At 48.0% G+C, this 16962-nt stretch overlaps 1 protein-coding gene across 3 annotated transcripts; it reads left to right on the top strand.

Annotated features, from left to right (window-relative positions):
* Positions 1–7604: 7604 nt before the first annotated feature.
* Positions 7605–16396, top strand: RRM2 (ribonucleotide reductase regulatory subunit M2). 3 transcript variants are annotated; one of them, XM_037737248.1, is made up of 11 exons: positions 7605–7815; positions 9654–9796; positions 9885–9959; positions 10271–10417; positions 10585–10701; positions 11588–11721; positions 13821–13915; positions 14044–14177; positions 15447–15551; positions 15637–15750; positions 15830–16396. In XM_037737248.1, exons 2-11 carry the CDS (start codon positions 9698–9700, stop codon positions 15980–15982), a joined length of 1173 nt encoding a protein of 390 aa, XP_037593176.1. In that variant the 5' UTR covers positions 7605–7815; positions 9654–9697; the 3' UTR covers positions 15983–16396. The 3 variants fall into 3 exon arrangements, with proteins under 3 accessions (XP_037593176.1, XP_017380958.1, XP_017380948.1); XM_017525469.2 differs by lacking the exon at positions 7605–7815 and having other exon boundaries at positions 9548–9796; positions 10274–10417; XM_017525459.2 differs by lacking the exon at positions 7605–7815 and having other exon boundaries at positions 9633–9796.
* Positions 16397–16962: the final 566 nt, after the last annotated feature.

The following is a 16962-nucleotide window of genomic DNA, read 5'->3' on the forward strand; positions in this document are numbered from 1 at the left end:
AAAAAAAAAAAAAAAAAAAAAAAAAAAAAAAAAAAACCAGAATGATTTTTAAGGTTTTATATATAGATGGTCCTAACTTAGGATGGCTCAACTACAATTGCTCAGCATTACAATGCTGTGAAAGAGACACACATTCAGAAGAACCTGTGCTTCGCATTTTGATCTTTTCCTGGGCTAGCATTATCAGTAAGGGACTGTCTGGCCATGATGGGCAGTCACAGCTCCCCATCAGCCTGGCGATCATGGCAGTAAAGAACCAGCACTGTAGACAGTGCACTGTGTTGCTGGCGTCCTTTGGATACTGTATTTTGTGATTAGGCATCCCATAATGTCTACACAATGCCCATCTGCATACGGAATCCAACCATTTGTTATAAAAGAGGCTCCTGCTGGCCGACTTTCCCCAACTGCAGGTAATGTCAGTGCTTCAAGCATGCCTAAGGCAGCTGAGGCTGGGCTATGACGGTCAGTAGGGTAGGTGGATTAGACGCATGTTCCAATGATACGTTCAATTATGTTGGCTTTATCAGGGTGTAACCCCATTGTAAGTTGAGGAGTATCTCTCTACTCGAGTGTTGGTATTTATTTACGGAATATTGTCTAAACCTCAGGGAGATGTCTTTTGTCAAGCCCTAAATTAATCACTAGACTCTTTTTATGAGGAACCAAGTAAAAGGTTCAGATTTTAAACAACTATCATCTGAAATTGTTTTATTTTTTACTCAAGCTAACATTAATGTTTAGATATTTCCTGCGCTGCTTTTGAGCTCTTCGCTTGATACATTCTTCTCCTTGAATTGTTTTCTAGGTCAAAGCAGAACTGGACACACATGTGCGCACGCAGTCTTAGGAGAGGCAGGAAACAGAAGAAAGGTGTGGGCTGCCACAAGTCAGATGATCAGCTTCCTAGGAATCAGGTGGCTGTGGGGTGAGCACAGCCACGCGGTGTGGTACTGGGGATGCAGGCGGAGACAGGAGGGAACAGCTGACCTCTGGCTCTGTTTCGTGTTTAGGAGCAGGTACAGTGGAAGAGTCATGTGGGACTTTTTGGGCATGTGAGCCAATCAACACTCCTTTGCCTGTCTGTTCTCATGAAGAGTCTCTTGCTGTCTCAGTTCTGCTTTCCTCTTTGTCGATTCCATTTTCCACTCTGTGCTCTCAAGAGCTGCCACCTCCGATCTCCAAGCTTCACAGGCAGCAGAAGGACAGTTTCTCTCTCCCTGCATGGGCAACCTATGGCCTGAAATCCAGCTTCTGTAGTAAGGCTGGTGTGGGTGGCCTGTTCCTAATGGGTGAGGAGAATAGAAAATGTCCCTTCCCCAGACCTCTGGGAACAAGGAGGACGGGGAGGGAGGGAGTCGGCTCCCTTCAATCTTGAAGTCTGGGAATGGGGGAAGGTGGTCTCCAGTAAATGTGGGGAGTTGCTAACTACAGATCAGGGAGAGCGTGGGCGGGCAAGAACAAGAGATGCCCATGACTGAGGCAAAATCTGAAGGGAGAGAAATGTGTCTAAACTCCACTGGCGGCTATTTCTGGTTGATTAGAACGGGGATGATTTTACTCTATTTTTTCTTAGTCTCTACAATGAATGGACATTCGTTTTTTTGTTGTTTGTTTGTTTTATGGCTCTGTCACCCAGGCTGGAGTGTAGTGGCACGATCATGGCTCACTGCAGCCTCAATCTGACTCAAACAATCCTCTCACCTCAGCCTCCTGAGGAGCTGAGACTACAGGTGCACACCACCATGCACAGATACTTTTTTCATTTTTATAGAGACAGGGTCTCACTATGTTGCCCAGCTGGCCTCCAATTCCTGGGCTCAAGTGATCCTCCCACCTTGACCTCCCAAAGTGCTGGGATTGCAGGTGTGAGGCACTGCACCCAGCCTGTATTCCTTTTATCATGAGATACATGCGATAAATTTTAATTCAAAAATTGAACAAGTCTAAGCTTCTCTGTGGTACTAAATAATTGTTTTATATGCATTTATCTTCCCAGATAACTGAAATCTCCTTGAAAACAAGAACTCTACCTCCCTGGGCTTCTGTGTTCCTCTAGTGAGTGCCACTGTGTGCCAGGTGTCATTCTAGATGCTGGCAAGCAGCAGTGAGCAGGACAGGTGAAAATGCCCATCTGACATTCTAGAGAGGATGGGGAAATGTGAGCAAGCGAAGAAGTCAGTATTATGGAGAGGGAATTGGTGCAATAGAGAAAGAGAAGGAGGGGCCAGAGGCTGGGGAGTGCAGGGTGAATGCTTAGGGTTTTACGCAAGCCTAGTCATGACGTGGTCTCGCTGTGAAGATGACTTTGGGGAAAGCCTTGAAGAAAGTGTAGAATGAGTGCCACAGGTAGAGGGGGCCACGAGGCCAGAGGAGCCCCTGAGGCAGCTGTTGTATCTTCAGTTTCCCAGGAAAAGGAGGAGGTCCTTGCTCTGGAGGGCTGGACACAGGGAGAGGGGCTGGGAGCGGACCATGTGGCACCCTGTGGGCCTTTGAAGATTGGGACTTCTGCCAAGTGGGATGAGACAGGGAAGTCAGAGCGCCTCAGGACAGCCGGAGCCCAGCCTCCCTACCTCCAGGCCCTGTTCTTCCCATGGAGACCTGTCCCTCCACTTCCTGGAGCACTGTCTTGCCACTTTGGTTTTGTCAATCCACCCTAAGTGTGATTCTTCAAGCTTCTGAACATGTATACCCACTAGGCCCAATGTCTAGCCTCACTGATCTCTCCAGGACTGCCATCCCCACAGGGCCACACTGAGATCAGCCTCCGGGCCTGCCCCTTAGGCTCCACCAGGGAAGAACAGCAACACCTCCTGGGGTCATCACGGGGCTTTTGAGTGATGGGTAAAGGGGGAACCCTAGAAAACCTGGCAGAGCTCACAGCCATCGCACCAGCTAGCATTCCCTGAAGATTCCATGTGCAGGCACTGTGCAACCTCTGCCTCCTCGGCTCAAGCGATTCTCCTGCCTCAGTTTCCCAAGTAGGTGGGACTCCAGGTGCATGCCATAATATATAACTGCAACATATATGATAGAAAGAGATCCTGTCCAAATCATATAGAGCCCCTGTAAATCAATCAGAAAGTGATAAATGACCCAATCCATAAGTGGACAAAGCCCAGGCACAGTGGCTCAGGCTTGTAATCTCAGCGCTTTGGGAAGCTGAGGCTAGAGGACCACTGGAGGCCAAGAGTTCAAGACCAGCCTGGGACCCACAATGAGACTCTGTCTCTATAAAAAAAAAATTAGCCAGGCAATGGTGGTGGTGTGCACCTGTAGTCCTAGCCACTTGGGAGGCTGAGGCACGAGGATTGCTTAAACCCAGGAATTCAAGGTTGCAGTAAGCAATTATTGCGGCACTGCATTCCAGACTGGGTGACAGAGCAAGCCTATTTCTTAAAAAAAGAGAGAGAGAGAGAGGTGACAGACTAAGAATTTTAAAATAAGAAACAAACATACTGAAATCTGTGGATTCTAAATTCTAAGAGTTAAAAGCACATAGTTGCATTCTTATTTTTATTTATTTTGAGATAGCATCTTGCTCTGTTGCCCAGGTTGGGATGCAGTGGTGTGATCATGGTTCACTGCTGCTTCAACCTCCTGGGCTCAAGCAATCCTCCTGCCTCAGCCTCCTGAAAAACTGGGACCACAGGTGCGTGCTACCACAGTCTGCTAATTTTTTATTTTTCAGAGACAGGGTCTGACTATGTTGCCTAGGCTGGTGTTGAACTTCTGGGCTCAAGCCATCCTCCCACCTCAGCCTCCCAAAGTGCTGGGATTACAGCTGTGACCCATCATGCCCGTCCAGTTGTCATTTTAAAGGGCTAATATTTGCAACAAGATTAAGATTACATCCCCTGTAACTATTTAATGTATGACAAAATGTTTAAAAGTCAGTTTAATTCTTATTTATTTTAGTTTTAGACACAGGGGTCTTGCTGATTTCAAATGCCTAGTCTCAAGCAATTCTCCTTCCTCAGCCTCTGGAGTAGCTGAGAACATAAGGGTGTGCCACTGTGCCTGGCTAAAGGTCACTTTAAATGTGTGCAAATGGGCACATCACTTTTCAACACCGGTTTGGAGGTTATCTGAGCACAAAGAAAATCACTGCTCCCAAAGGCTCTGCACTGGGCTGGCTGCCTCATCCTCATCCTCACTGTCCCCTGAAAATGGCCTCTCCAGTGTGAATGTTCTAGACACTTATGATGTGGTGACACATCAACATCAAACAGCTCCATCTGGTTGTCCAACCAGCTTCCTACTTAACCATTTCCTGCCAACTTTCGAGTGAGCGACATGTAAACTAAACACAAAGTTGAACTGGGCTGCTCCTGAGACTTGTGGTTGTGGCGCTGCTGTGCTGTGCTACGTTGGGAACGTTGAGCTGGGCGCTGCCTTGCTGTGCTACGTTGGGAACGTTGAGCTGGGCGCTGCCTTGCTGTGCTACGTTAAGAACGTTGAGCTGGGTGCTGCCGTGCTGTTCTACGTTGGGAACGTTGAGCTGGGCGCTGCCTTGCTGTGCTACGTTAAGAACGTTGAGCTGGGCGCTGCCGTGCTGTGCTACGTTGGGAACGTTGAGTTGGGCTCAAAGGCTCATGCCTGTCATCCCAGCACTTTGGGAGGCCAAGGTAGAAGGATTGCTTGAGCCCAGGAGTTTGAGACCAGCTTGGGCAATATAGTGAGACCTCGTCTACACACACACACACACACACAAACAAAACAAAACAAAACAAAACAAAACAAAAAAAACCCGAAAACAATGTAATTTGCAGTTCTTTTTTTTTTTTTTTTTTGAGACAGAGTCTTGCTCTGTCACCAGGCGCCAGGCTGGAGTGCAGTGGCGTGATCTCGGCTCACTGCAACCTCTGCCTCCCAGGTTCAAGCAATTCTCCTGCCTCGGCCTCCTAAGCAGCTGGGACCACAGGTGCACACATCAGCACACCCAGCTAACTTTTGTATTTTTATTTATTTTTATTTTATTTTATTTTTATAAAGACGGGGTTTCACAATATTGGTCGGGCTGGTCTTGAACTCCCGACCTCAGGTGATCCGCCCGCCTTGGCCTCCAAAGTGCTTGGATTACAGGCGTGAACCACCACGCCTGGCCTAATTTTTGTATTTTTTAGTAGGGACGGGGGTTTCACCATGGTCTCAATCTCTTGACTGGTGATCCGCCCGCCTCCGCCTCCCAAAGTGCTGGGATTACAGGCATGAGCCACCATGCCTGGCCTGCAGTTCATATTAAAACAGAGTTTTTGAGAGTCTGGAATTCTGGAGTTAGTCAGACCTGGGTTCAAATCCTAGCTGTAGGGCCGGGTGTGGTGGCTAATGCCTGTAATCTCAGCACTTTGGGAGGCCAAGGTGGGCGAATCACAAGGTCAAGAGATCAAGACCATCATGGCCAGCATGATGAAACCCCGTCTCTACTAAAAACACAAAAATTAGCTGGGCGTGGTGGTGCATCTGTGTAGTCCCAGCTACTTGGGAGGCTGAGGCAGAAGAATCACTTGAACCCGGGAGGCAGAGGTTGCAGTGGAGATCGTGCCACTGCACTCCATCCTGGTGACAGGGCCAGACTCCATCTCAAACAAACAAGCAAACAAATCCTAGCTATGTTATCACCTAAGACGTCTTCTTGCCAATAACTTTTAACTTAAGTTTAATAAAGCCTTCTTTTTTTTTTTTTTGAGACGGAGTTTTGTTCTTGTTGCCCAGGTTGGAGTGCAATGGTGTGATCTCGGCTCATTGCAAACTCTGCCTCGCAGGTTCAAGCAATTCTTCTGCCTCAGCCTCCCAAGTAGTGGGAATTACAGGCACCTGCCAGCACATCCAGCTAATTTTTGTATTTTTAGTAGAGTTGGGGTTTCCCTATGTTGGCCAGGCTGCTTTCAAACTCCTGACCTCAGGTGATCTGCCTGCCTCAGCCTCCCAAGGTGTTGGGATTACAGGCATGAGCCACCGAGCAGGGCCTAATAATAAAGCCTTTTGACCTACTTCCAGTGTAGAGTACAGGGGTCAGGAAAACAAGTTAATCGACACGATGAATAAACAATCAGGCAAGTATAGAATGTGGGACATTCTACAAGAAAACTGGCTTGCACTTCAAAGTCAATGTCGTGGGGAAAAGAAGTGGAGGAGCTTTACTAAGAGACTAAAGCACATATAATAACCAAATGCAATGCATGTACTGAATTAGATCCTGCATGGAAAAAAAAAAATCCAAAAAAACCCTGAGATTTTTGAAACAAGTGGAAAAACAGGAATATGGACTGGATATTAGGTGACATCGCAGAATTATTTTAGCTTTCTGAGGTGTAAGTGTGGAATTGTGGTGATGGTAGAGTGTGTCCTTATTTTTAGGAGCTGAAACATTTGGGGGGAGTCATGATATCTATCCCTCACTTTCAAATGATCCATAAAAAAGCATAAGCTTCACATACCCACAGAGGGTATTTGCTTTATTTGCTGGAAGTAAATATGGCAAAATGGAAACAGCTGTGGAATCTGAGGTGGTGGGTGAACACTAGAAATCTTTCCATTATTCTGCATGTGGAAAACAATCATCATAAAAAGTTAGGGTAGAAACGTTCTGCTGTGTGACCTTGCGCAGTTTCCTTGCCTCTCAGGCCTTCATTTCCCTACTGGTGAAACAAGGTTAAAAATACCAATCCCGGTGGGTCGGTGCTCATGCTTGTAATCTGAGCATTTTGGGAGGCCAAGGCGGGTGGATGGCTTGAGCCCAGGAGTTCAAGACCAGCCTGGGTAACATACTGAGAACCCATCTCTACAAAAAATTTAAAAATTAGCCTGGCGTAGTGGTGCATGCCTGTAGCCCCAGCTACTTGGGAGGCTGAGGTGGGAGGATGGCTTTAGCTCGGAAAGTCGAGTCTGCAGTGAGCTATGAGGGAGCCACCAGCCTGGGCAACAGAGCGAGACCCTGTCTCAAAACAAAAAACACAAAAACCAGCCTCACATGATCCAAGTGCCCAGAGGCTGTGGGTGCTGCAGCCTTAATTATTATTATGACCACCCTCAGCATGGCGTCTGGTACACAGGGAATGCTCACCTCCCCGGGCCGCGGTTTTTCCACCTTAATGGTGGACAGGTAGGAACGGCCTTTTGGAACCCGCGCTAACCTTGGCCAGGAACCTGCAAACCTGCCCAGGCAGGGCGTGTAGTCCTGAGCTCGCGCAGCGGAAACGGGGCGGGGCGCCCGAGGCTGGGAACGCAGAGGAGCCTTCCGGGGGGCGGGGCGGGACCTCCCGTGCGGACCAATGGTGGAGCAGATGCCGATGTCAAAACGCGCGCTCAAGTGGTTCCTGCCAGGAATACCGGCTCTTAGGGAGGCGGAGGAGGTAGGAATGCCTGCGGCCAGCAGTTTGAGACCAGCCTGGGCGGTCTAAATCAGTCTCCTCTGTTTACTTAAACAAAACCAATAAAACGAGCACCGAGGGAAAAAGGAGCAAATCTCGGAGCTATCAGCAGCCCTGCGCTTGCAGCGGGCGCCCTCCCGAGAGTGGCTGCATCGCCTGGCACCCCCAGGGGCGGAACCGCGTGGCCCTGGGCGCCGCGTGGGCCCAGCATCGCCGCGTGGCCCTGGGCGCCAGCACCTCCTCCGCAGTGGGGCAAAGATGCCGGACCTGGGGGGAGGAGGGCCACGCCAAGATGACACAGGCTCGCGCGGGAAGGGAGGATGGCGACATCACCCGGCCTCTAACACGTATGCATCTTTCCACTACTTCTACAATGGCTATGTTATTTACGTGGCCAGGAACTAAACTATAAAACAAGCCACCTCTGGCTGCTTCAGTTACAGTGAGTATAACAGAAGCAAAAAAGCACAGAGCCCCCCAGGGCAACCGAAACGAGGGCTTTGGATGTTGATTACGGGAAATTGAAATCTGAGTTGGGTATGAAATGACACCAACAAATTATAATTTTGTTAGATAATGGCTTTATCAGCCATAAAATTGTCAATAAAAATACCAGTTTCCTGGAGACGGATGCTTTAGTGTGTTGGGGTGAAACTGGCATTGTCTGCAAGTTGCTTTAAACAAAGGATGCTACATCAAAGTTTTAGTTGTGACTTTGTGTAAGGAATGTGATGCTCATTACTTATCCCCGCAACACGAGAATACTTTGAATACAAGTCTATAGTACTTTTAATTAATGGGAGAAACAGAGCTAGGTGGTGAGGGTTCCTGCCCCACGCCACCCCCTATAAAGTATCTTATCTAGAAAAGGCTTTGTAAAAAAAGTCCAGAATCTCTCTAAATAACAGCCCCCGAGGGCAGCTTTTGAAGCTTTCTTAGGTTAATGATTTCTTTCCTGGATCTTAAAGTTTCTTTCCTCTCCTTTATTTTTGGCATTTTGCCCATTGCAGGGCCTGGCAAATCAGAAAGCCAGTGAGTAGTATACTAATTCCTAGTTCTAAAAATCATTCTGTGAGCTGTCTCCCAGGAGTTTTTGCCCACTTTGTAATTAAACAACTTTTTTCTTCTTTTTTTTTAATGGCGGAGCGTGGTCTCACTATGTTGCCCAGGCTGGTCTCCAGCTCGTGGCCTCAAACAATCCTCCCGCCTGGGCCATCCAAAGTGCTGGGATTACATGCGTGATCCACCGTGCCCAGCCATTTTGCAGTTCTTAAGGCGAGGGTGACAATACGGGACAGGCGCCTGACAGGAGACAGGATTTCAGTGGAAAACTGCACCATGGGCCTTCTCTCCGTGTCCTGGAGTTTGAAGGTTTACAAAGGACTGCACATTTTTCATGAGTCATCTCAACGAACACGCTTCTCACCGCCCCACGCGGTGGGTACTGTTATAAGTCCCATTTTACCCACGGGGACACCGAATCTGTAAGAAGTCTGGTTGCTTATCCCATTCACAGCAAAAGAAGCCGCGGGGCTCAGCGGCCCTAACTTTTAGGTTGTAGGGTCCTCGCCCACCACCCCGCCAAAGTGTCAGGCCTCCGGGCCCTTGCACCCCTACCCCGGGACACGGATCGAAAGGGTCGCAGCAACGCCTCCCCTGCAGCTGGGAGCGTTTTCCAGGCCGTTGCACCAACCTCGTTGGCCAAGCCCCCCGCCCGGCCGCCACCGGGCTGGGAGGAGGCACTTTTGGGAGGCGGGGCCGGGGCCAGGGGATACTCTCGCGCCGGCGGGCTCCAATCGCTGCGCCTCACGCAACCCCAAACGGTTCCCTGGCGAATTGGCGCCTGCGCGCGCGAAGGCCTCCAAGCCCCTCAGGGGCTGCGACCCTGGTCCCATGGGACCCGCGGGGGCCCGGGCGGCAGCGCCCCCGACTCAGCCAGCGGATGGGGGGGTATCCCGGGAGGTCCCGGGGGCGTCCCCGGGGGTCCCCGGAAGGCGCCGGCGGAGGCTCCCGCGCAGCGCTTGAAAATTGCGCGCGGCCCCACGGCCAGCCAGGGTAGGGGCAAAGCGCAGCCAATGGGAAGGGTCGGGGCACCGCATAGCCAATGGGAAGGGCCGGGACCCTTGCCAGAGGTAGACCCAGGCCCGACTCGCCAAGGGCAAAGCGGGGCCCATGGGAAGGGCGGAGGCACCGCACAGCCAATGGGAAGAGCTGGGAGTGCGCGGCGCGGGACATTTAAAGGCGGCTGGGTCGGTGTGCTGCCCGTGCACCCCTTCCCAGCCGCCCGGCCCCGACTGCCAGCTGTCCTTCGTCGCGCCGCCACCATGCTCTCCGTCCGCGTCCCGCTCGCGCCCATCACGGACCCGCAGCAGCTGCAGCTCTCGCCGCTGAAGGGGCTCAGCCTGGTCGACAAGGAGAACACCGTGAGCGCGCGGGGCGGGCGCTGCGGGCGGGGGAGGGAGGCAGGGAAGGCGAGGCCGGCCGCCCCTCACTCACACGCGTGTCCCGCAGCCCCCGGCCCTGAACGGCACCCGCGTCCTGGCCAGCAAGACCGCGAGGAGGATCTTCCAGGAGCCCGCGGAGCCGGTGAGTGGCGGGCGCGGGGCAGAGGGGCGGGGGCGGCCTTGAGCCTCTTGGCGCCAAAGCTGCATTGTTTCCTCAGCGGTTCCCACTCCCGCGCCGGCTCGTTTCCCGCCAAGGCGGCCCCTCCCCCGGGCGGCCGGTTTCCCGGTTCGGGCGTGCGCTCCCCTGCTGTGACCCACGGAGCGCGACGGGGCAGCCCCGTTTCCTTCTACATGGGGCGCCACGAAATTGCCGCCAGTGGAACGGCCTTGGCCCAGGAACACGGCAGTTTCACGAGGTTCGCCCGTACTTCAGTGCTTGCTCTTCTCCCCCAACAGAAAACCAGAGCGGCCGCCCCCGGCGTGGAGGATGAGCCGCTGCTGAGAGAGAACCCGCGCCGCTTTGTCATTTTCCCCATCGAGTACCACGATATCTGGCAGATGTACAAGAAGGCGGAGGCCTCCTTCTGGACCGCCGAGGAGGTGAGCGGAGGACCCCCGGAGAGCCGGGCAGGGGCCCCCGGGACGCCTCGGAGATGCACTTGGGGGTTCGGGCTGGCGAGTGGGGGCTGACTGTAACCTTGGAGTGGGTGAGTCCTGCAGGCTCCGCTCTCTTCCTTTGTGCTGAAATTGTGACTGCCGAACCGCAGGTGGACCTGTCCAAGGACACTCGGCACTGGGAATCCCTGAAGCCCGAGGAGAGACACTTTATATCCCACGTTCTAGCTTTCTTTGCAGCCAGCGATGGCATCGTGAATGAAAACCTGGTGAGTCTCCAGAACAAAACCTTGCATTCACTTGACGATCTGGGGTCGGACCAGTGCGCCCTCTTTGTCTCTCTTTGTAAGTCCAACATTTTCCACGCTGAGTGCATATGTGTGTGTAAGCTGGTTTTTATATTACATGGCATTTCCTGTTTTTAACACACTTTGCAGTTCTTTCTTCTGCATGGTATTTTCCTGACTCTAGAGAAACTGAGGCCATGTTAAGTGGTAGTAATAGGCTGACTCCCTGTGGCCACCACATCTGCTCCCGCCTTTTTTTTTTTTAAAAAAAAACGGAGTCTCACTGTCACCCAGGCTGGAGTGCAGTGGCGCGATCTTGGCTCACTGCAACATCTGCCTCCTGGGTTCAAGCGATTCTCCTGCCTCAGCCTCCTGAGAAGCTGAGATGGCAGACGTGCACCACCACGCTTGTCTAATTTTTGTATTTTGAGTAGAGACAGGGTTTTACCGTATTGGCCAGGATGTTCTCAAATTCCCAACCTCAGGTGATCCGCCCGCCTTGCCTCCCAGAGTGCTGGGATTACAGGCGTGAGCCACCATGCCCTGCTCTGCTCCCTCCTTTTGGTGGCTTTGCTGTTTTAATAGTAATTTGGTTGTATCTCTTACTATGAACAGATCTTTCTTGACATAAATTAGGATTTCTGTGAGCGCTCAATTATTTCCTAATTTATATGTTTCTATTTCCTGATCTTAAATTGAGCATATGATACAAAATATCACACTTTATCACAGAATTGTGAAGAATTGGATGAAATATATATAGAAAGAAATCTTATAATGGTACAGAACGTGATGCTACCACTATCCATTTACAAGAGTTGCTGCGGCTAGTTTTTTCCCCAAGCTTGACTTTGTGTTTTGCCACTAGGTGGAGCGATTTAGCCAAGAAGTTCAGATTACAGAAGCCCGCTGTTTCTATGGTTTCCAAATTGCCATGGAAAACATACATTCTGAAATGTATAGTCTCCTTATTGACACTTACATAAAAGATCCCAACGAAAGGTAGGTATTCAAGTGGTATGCCAAGATTTTTAGGACTCTTTAATTGTTGATTTATGACAAAGTTTTAGTTCATGTAGGGATAAAAATGACTCCAGAATGACTAAGCAGACAGTCATAGACATTTCCAGCACCTGTGGTCATGTCTGCTCTTAGCAAGGGGCCTAAATTCACTTTATAATTCACGTAGAGTTGTGAAAGTGCTCCACTTTTAGAGTTGAATGCCTACCAATCTAAAGCCTTCTTTTGAAGGAATTCCTACATGTTGGGTAAGACAAACTAAAACCTATGTCTGACCATCTTTGGTCATTTGGTAAATTTGTTGAGAAACTAGAATGTGGGGCTGCAGCAGGATGAAGGGCGGGGAGGACTTCCTGCTAAGGAGTTGCAGTACACTACAGGCAAATAGGAGGAGTTACACAGGCAGAGGCAGCAGTGAGCCCTGAGATTGATTTAGGCATGTAGCAGTTTGGCTGAATAAAGGTAGCATAAGGTCTGTTTTATGTTTTGGAGATTGATTGGAGGCGATGGGTTAGAAACGGGCTGTTGGAGTAGTCTAGACACTAAGGTCAGCTTTAGGGACTGGAGCCTCTGTATGGAGTAGAAGTGGTGCTGATACCTAATGTGGCTGTTGTAAAATTAGAAGTACATGAACAGGAAAGTGGTAACTTGAAAGGACTGAGGAAACTCGTTCTGGGTGAAGAGATTTGAATATGTTTATGTAGGTGGAAATTGAGAAAAGAAGGCAAAGATTGGGGGCAAATGACCAGAAGGAGAATGGGTGGGATCAGGAAGGTCTGCTGGAGAAGCCTCAAAAGCAAGGGAGAGGCAGACCCAGGTCTCAAAGAGAAGGACAGTGAGATGGAAAGAGAATAAAAGGCAGCTGGATGCGGTAGTGTGAGCTGGTAGTCCCAGCCACTTGACACAGTGAGGCAGAAGGATGGCTTGAGCCCAGGAGTTTGGCGTTTTTTTTTTTTTTGGTTTTTTTTTTTTTTTTTTTGGGGGTTTTTTTTTTTTTTTTTTTTTTTTTTTTTTTTTTTTTTTTTTTTGAGACGGAGTTTTGCTCTTGTTACTCAGGCTGGAGTGCAATGGCGCGATCTCGGCTCACCGCAGCCTCCGCCTCCTGGGTTCAGGCAATTCTCCTGCCTCAGCCTCCTGAGTAGCTGGGATTACAGGCACGCGCCACCATGCCCAGCTAATTTTTTGTATTTTTAGTAGAGACGGGGTTTCACCGTGTTGACCAGGATGGTCTCGATCTCTTGACCTCGTGATCCACCCGCCTTGGCCCTCCCAAAATGCTGGGATTACAGGCTTGAGCCACCGCGGGGCCTAGGAGTTTGGTTTTAACATGAGCTATGATTATCTCACTGCACTCTAGCCTGGGCAACAGAGTAAGACCCTCATCCCTTAAATAAATAAATAGAAATGAAAGCTGCCCAATGTCTGGTGACCTTGGCTTCAGAACACAAGGTCACCTGGGTAGGAACAGGCTGGGAAATCAGCAGCCTCTCAAGGTGGGCACCAGAATAAAGGGAGGCAGAGGAGAGTGGTAAGGGAGACCCACTTAACTGTAATACCCATGGATTTACTTTGCTGACCTGGGATTGACAGTATAGGACAGAATTTTAGTAGGAAGCAATCTTAGTTTATTGGTTTAATTATTTTATGATACAGATGTGGCATTTGGGGCCAAGTAATGCACCCAATGATAGTCCGATAATAGCATGGCAGTTAGGATTTTATGGTTTTTTAAATTTAAATTTTATGGTTCGTCACATGGAACTATGATCTGGACTTGAAATAATAAAGGCAACAAATGTCCCTGCTGTACTGAACCACGTTTTACTGTTTGTAGACCCTGAAGCTCCATATGAACTACAGAATACCCACATTTGTATTAACGTAGATCAAAAGTTGAGACTTAACACTGGAGGGAAAAGCTGACCAGTAAAATAAAACATTTCGATGTGGGTTCTTCCTTTGGGAAGAGAATCAGCAAATACATGAATTTGGCCTTTGTCCCAGAGCTCTTATCTAGCAGCTGGTAATCGGGGGTCTTTTACTGTAATGCTTCAATTGCTGATGCTGTGTGTGCCTACTAGGGAATTTCTCTTCAATGCCATTGAAACGATGCCTTGTGTCAAGAAGAAGGCAGATTGGGCCTTGCGCTGGATTGGGGACAAAGAGGCTACCTATGGTAAGGAGACCCTTGCCCCTACTTCAACCTGAGCTGCATTTTCCATGTAATGTTACTGGATGGTTGACTCTTCCTATGAATACCAACAGTTACTCACTAGAATGATATTGCTGTTAACTCTTAAATAGGTGAACGTGTCGTAGCCTTTGCTGCAGTAGAAGGCATCTTCTTTTCTGGTTCTTTTGCATCCATATTCTGGCTCAAGAAACGAGGACTGATGCCTGGCCTCACATTTTCTAATGAACTTATTAGCAGAGATGAGGTGAGTCTAAATCAAATCATAGGGTAACCTGAGCCCCAAACACACCTCGGGCATGCTCTGGTGTTTACTGATGGGGACCTGAGATACTAGATGGCATATATCCACGTTTAATGTGTGAGTTCAACCGTACACATACTTTACAAAAGAAGGAAATACTTTACTGAAATTACTTGTATTCTCTATAATACATTAGTACATATGTATTGCCTTATAGGCTTTGAATGCATAAAAAAGTACGAGTTTGTTTTTTGGGTGGATGGAATCTTGTTCTGTCACCCAGGCTGGAGTGCAGTGGTGCGATCTTGGCTCACTGCAGTCTCCGCCTTGCGGGTTCAAGCGATTCTTCTGCCTCAGCCTCCCAAGTAGCTGGGATTACAGGCGCCCATCACCATGCCGGGCTAATTTTGTATTTTTGTAGAGATGGGATTTCACCACATTGGCCAGGCTGGTCTCGAACTCCTGACCTCAGGTGATCCTCCCGCCTTGGCCTCCCAAAGTGCTGGGATTACAGTCGTGAGCCACTGCACCTGGCCAAAACTACAAATTCTTGATGGGATTGGGATTTTTAAGGGATGTTTTATTATTTTTGCGTGGTATTATATGTGACCCCCTTTTCCATAAATGTTCATAGTAGCCATTATGTTTCTCCTGTTTGATCTAGAAATTACCTCTCTACTTCAGTGTTAGCATCTCAATGGAATGAGCATGCATTTTGGTCTAGCGTGTGTCTTTGGTTAAGTCACATTTGAAAAGGAAGAAGCCAAACTTGGCTGGTCTTACCTTATAGGAAGACCTTCCTTACTGGATTGGGAGATAAGTTGTAAAGCTTGGGGTTTAATGCGCTAACTTGCAAATTTGATTTACTTGAAATTGCATACAAATTTCTTGAACATATAAAAACTAACCTTATCACTGAATTTTGCCTTTCCTGCTGGGAGTAGTGGCAAAATAAGTGTTCATGGCTGTAAAAAGAATATTTTGAGTGAAGCTCTGACTCCTCCTTTGCCACCACACAGAGCAGAGCAAGAAATAGACTGCCTGTTTTTATCTAGGTGGCAACTTTGAGGGCCTTAAGTGGGACTGAGCTTGCCTTGGTGACATCAGCAGAAGAGAAGCCATTAGTTAGTCATCTTCCCATTGAGAGTTGAAGTGCTCTCAATATGAGTATGTTGGATAAAGAGAATGCAGAAAAGGATAAAGTAATTTCATATTCTATGTTAATGACAGAAGTCCTCTGGCTTTAGTGATCTTGAACTTTTTTTTTTCTAGGGTTTACACTGTGATTTTGCTTGCCTGATGTTCAAACACCTAGTACACAAACCATCAGAAGAGAGAGTAAGAGAAATAATTATCAATGCTGTTCGGATAGAACAGGTAAGTGGGTGATGAAAGGGGTCATTCAAGCTTGCTAGAAAATGTCTGCTTTAGTTGTATTCAGAAGCTGTATTTTGGTTCCTAGGAGTTCCTCACTGAGGCCTTGCCTGTGAAGCTCATTGGGATGAATTGCACTCTAATGAAGCAATACATTGAGTTTGTGGCAGATAGACTTATGTTGGAACTGGGTTTTAGCAAGGTAAAGTATTGTTTACATAGCCTTCTGCTTGTTTTGAAACTGGTGCTCTGTATTTATATCTTGATGTGAACCTTTTCAGGTTTTCAGAGTAGAGAATCCATTTGACTTTATGGAGAATATTTCACTGGAAGGAAAGACTAACTTCTTTGAGAAGAGAGTAGGCGAGTATCAGAGGATGGGAGTGATGTCAAGTCCAACAGAGAATTCTTTTACCTTGGATGCTGACTTCTAAATGAACTGAAGATGTGCCTTTATTTTGCTGATTTTTTTTTTCCATCTCATGAAAAAAATCAGCTAACGTGTTATCAACTAGCTACACCATGCATTGTCCATAATGTTCATTAACAGCATCTTTAAAACTGTGTAGCTACCTCACAACCAGTCCTGTTTGTTTATAATGCTGGTGCTATCACCTTTTGCTAGCAGGCTGGCTGGCTGTTACTTACCATAGCAGTGACAGTGGCAGTCTTCTTGGCTTTAAAGTGAGGGGTGACTTTCTAGTGAGCTCAACACAGCAGGATTAAACATTTCATTTAACCAGCACAGGCAGTTGAAAGATGCAGCCTCACTGCTTCAATGCAGATTTTAATGTTTACTTAAATATAAAACTGGCACTTTACAAACAAACATTGTTTGTACTCAAAAGATGATAATAACTTGATTTATTTGGTTTCTACACCAAGCACAAAGCATTCTCCCGACCACTAACAGGAGCCAATTCACAATTCACTAAGGGACTAAAGTAGGTTAAACTTGTATAGACTAAGCATGTAATTTCTTTTATTTTAATGAATTAAAATACTCATTAACCAACTTTAAAGTCAATACTGTGTTTAGCTAGATATTAGTCTGTTGGTGCCAGATACAAGATGGGTTGTGTGTTTCTCCTGTGGCTTGGGTAGTGTTCTGGGATTCTCTGCCCCATCTGAGTAGAGTGTTGTATGATCAAGGAATCTCTCAGGGCAAGGAGCTTCTTAAGTTAAATCCCTAGAAATTTAGGCATGATCTGGGCCTTCATATGGGTGAGAAGCCGCTTCATTTTATTTCTCACTGTAGTTTCCCCAACTTCTAGTTGATAAGATCCTTGAAGAGTTTTCATATGTGGGAGCTAAGGTAGTCTTGTAAAATTTCAAGTCATCCTTAAGCAAAATGACCCACCTAAGATCTTGCTCCTGTTAAGAGACAAATTTTTTTTTTTTTTTTTTTTTTTTT

Source organism: Cebus imitator, unplaced genomic scaffold (genome assembly GCF_001604975.1).
Source record: "Cebus imitator isolate Cc_AM_T3 unplaced genomic scaffold, Cebus_imitator-1.0 Scaffold1, whole genome shotgun sequence".
NCBI lineage: Eukaryota > Metazoa > Chordata > Mammalia > Primates > Cebidae > Cebus > Cebus imitator.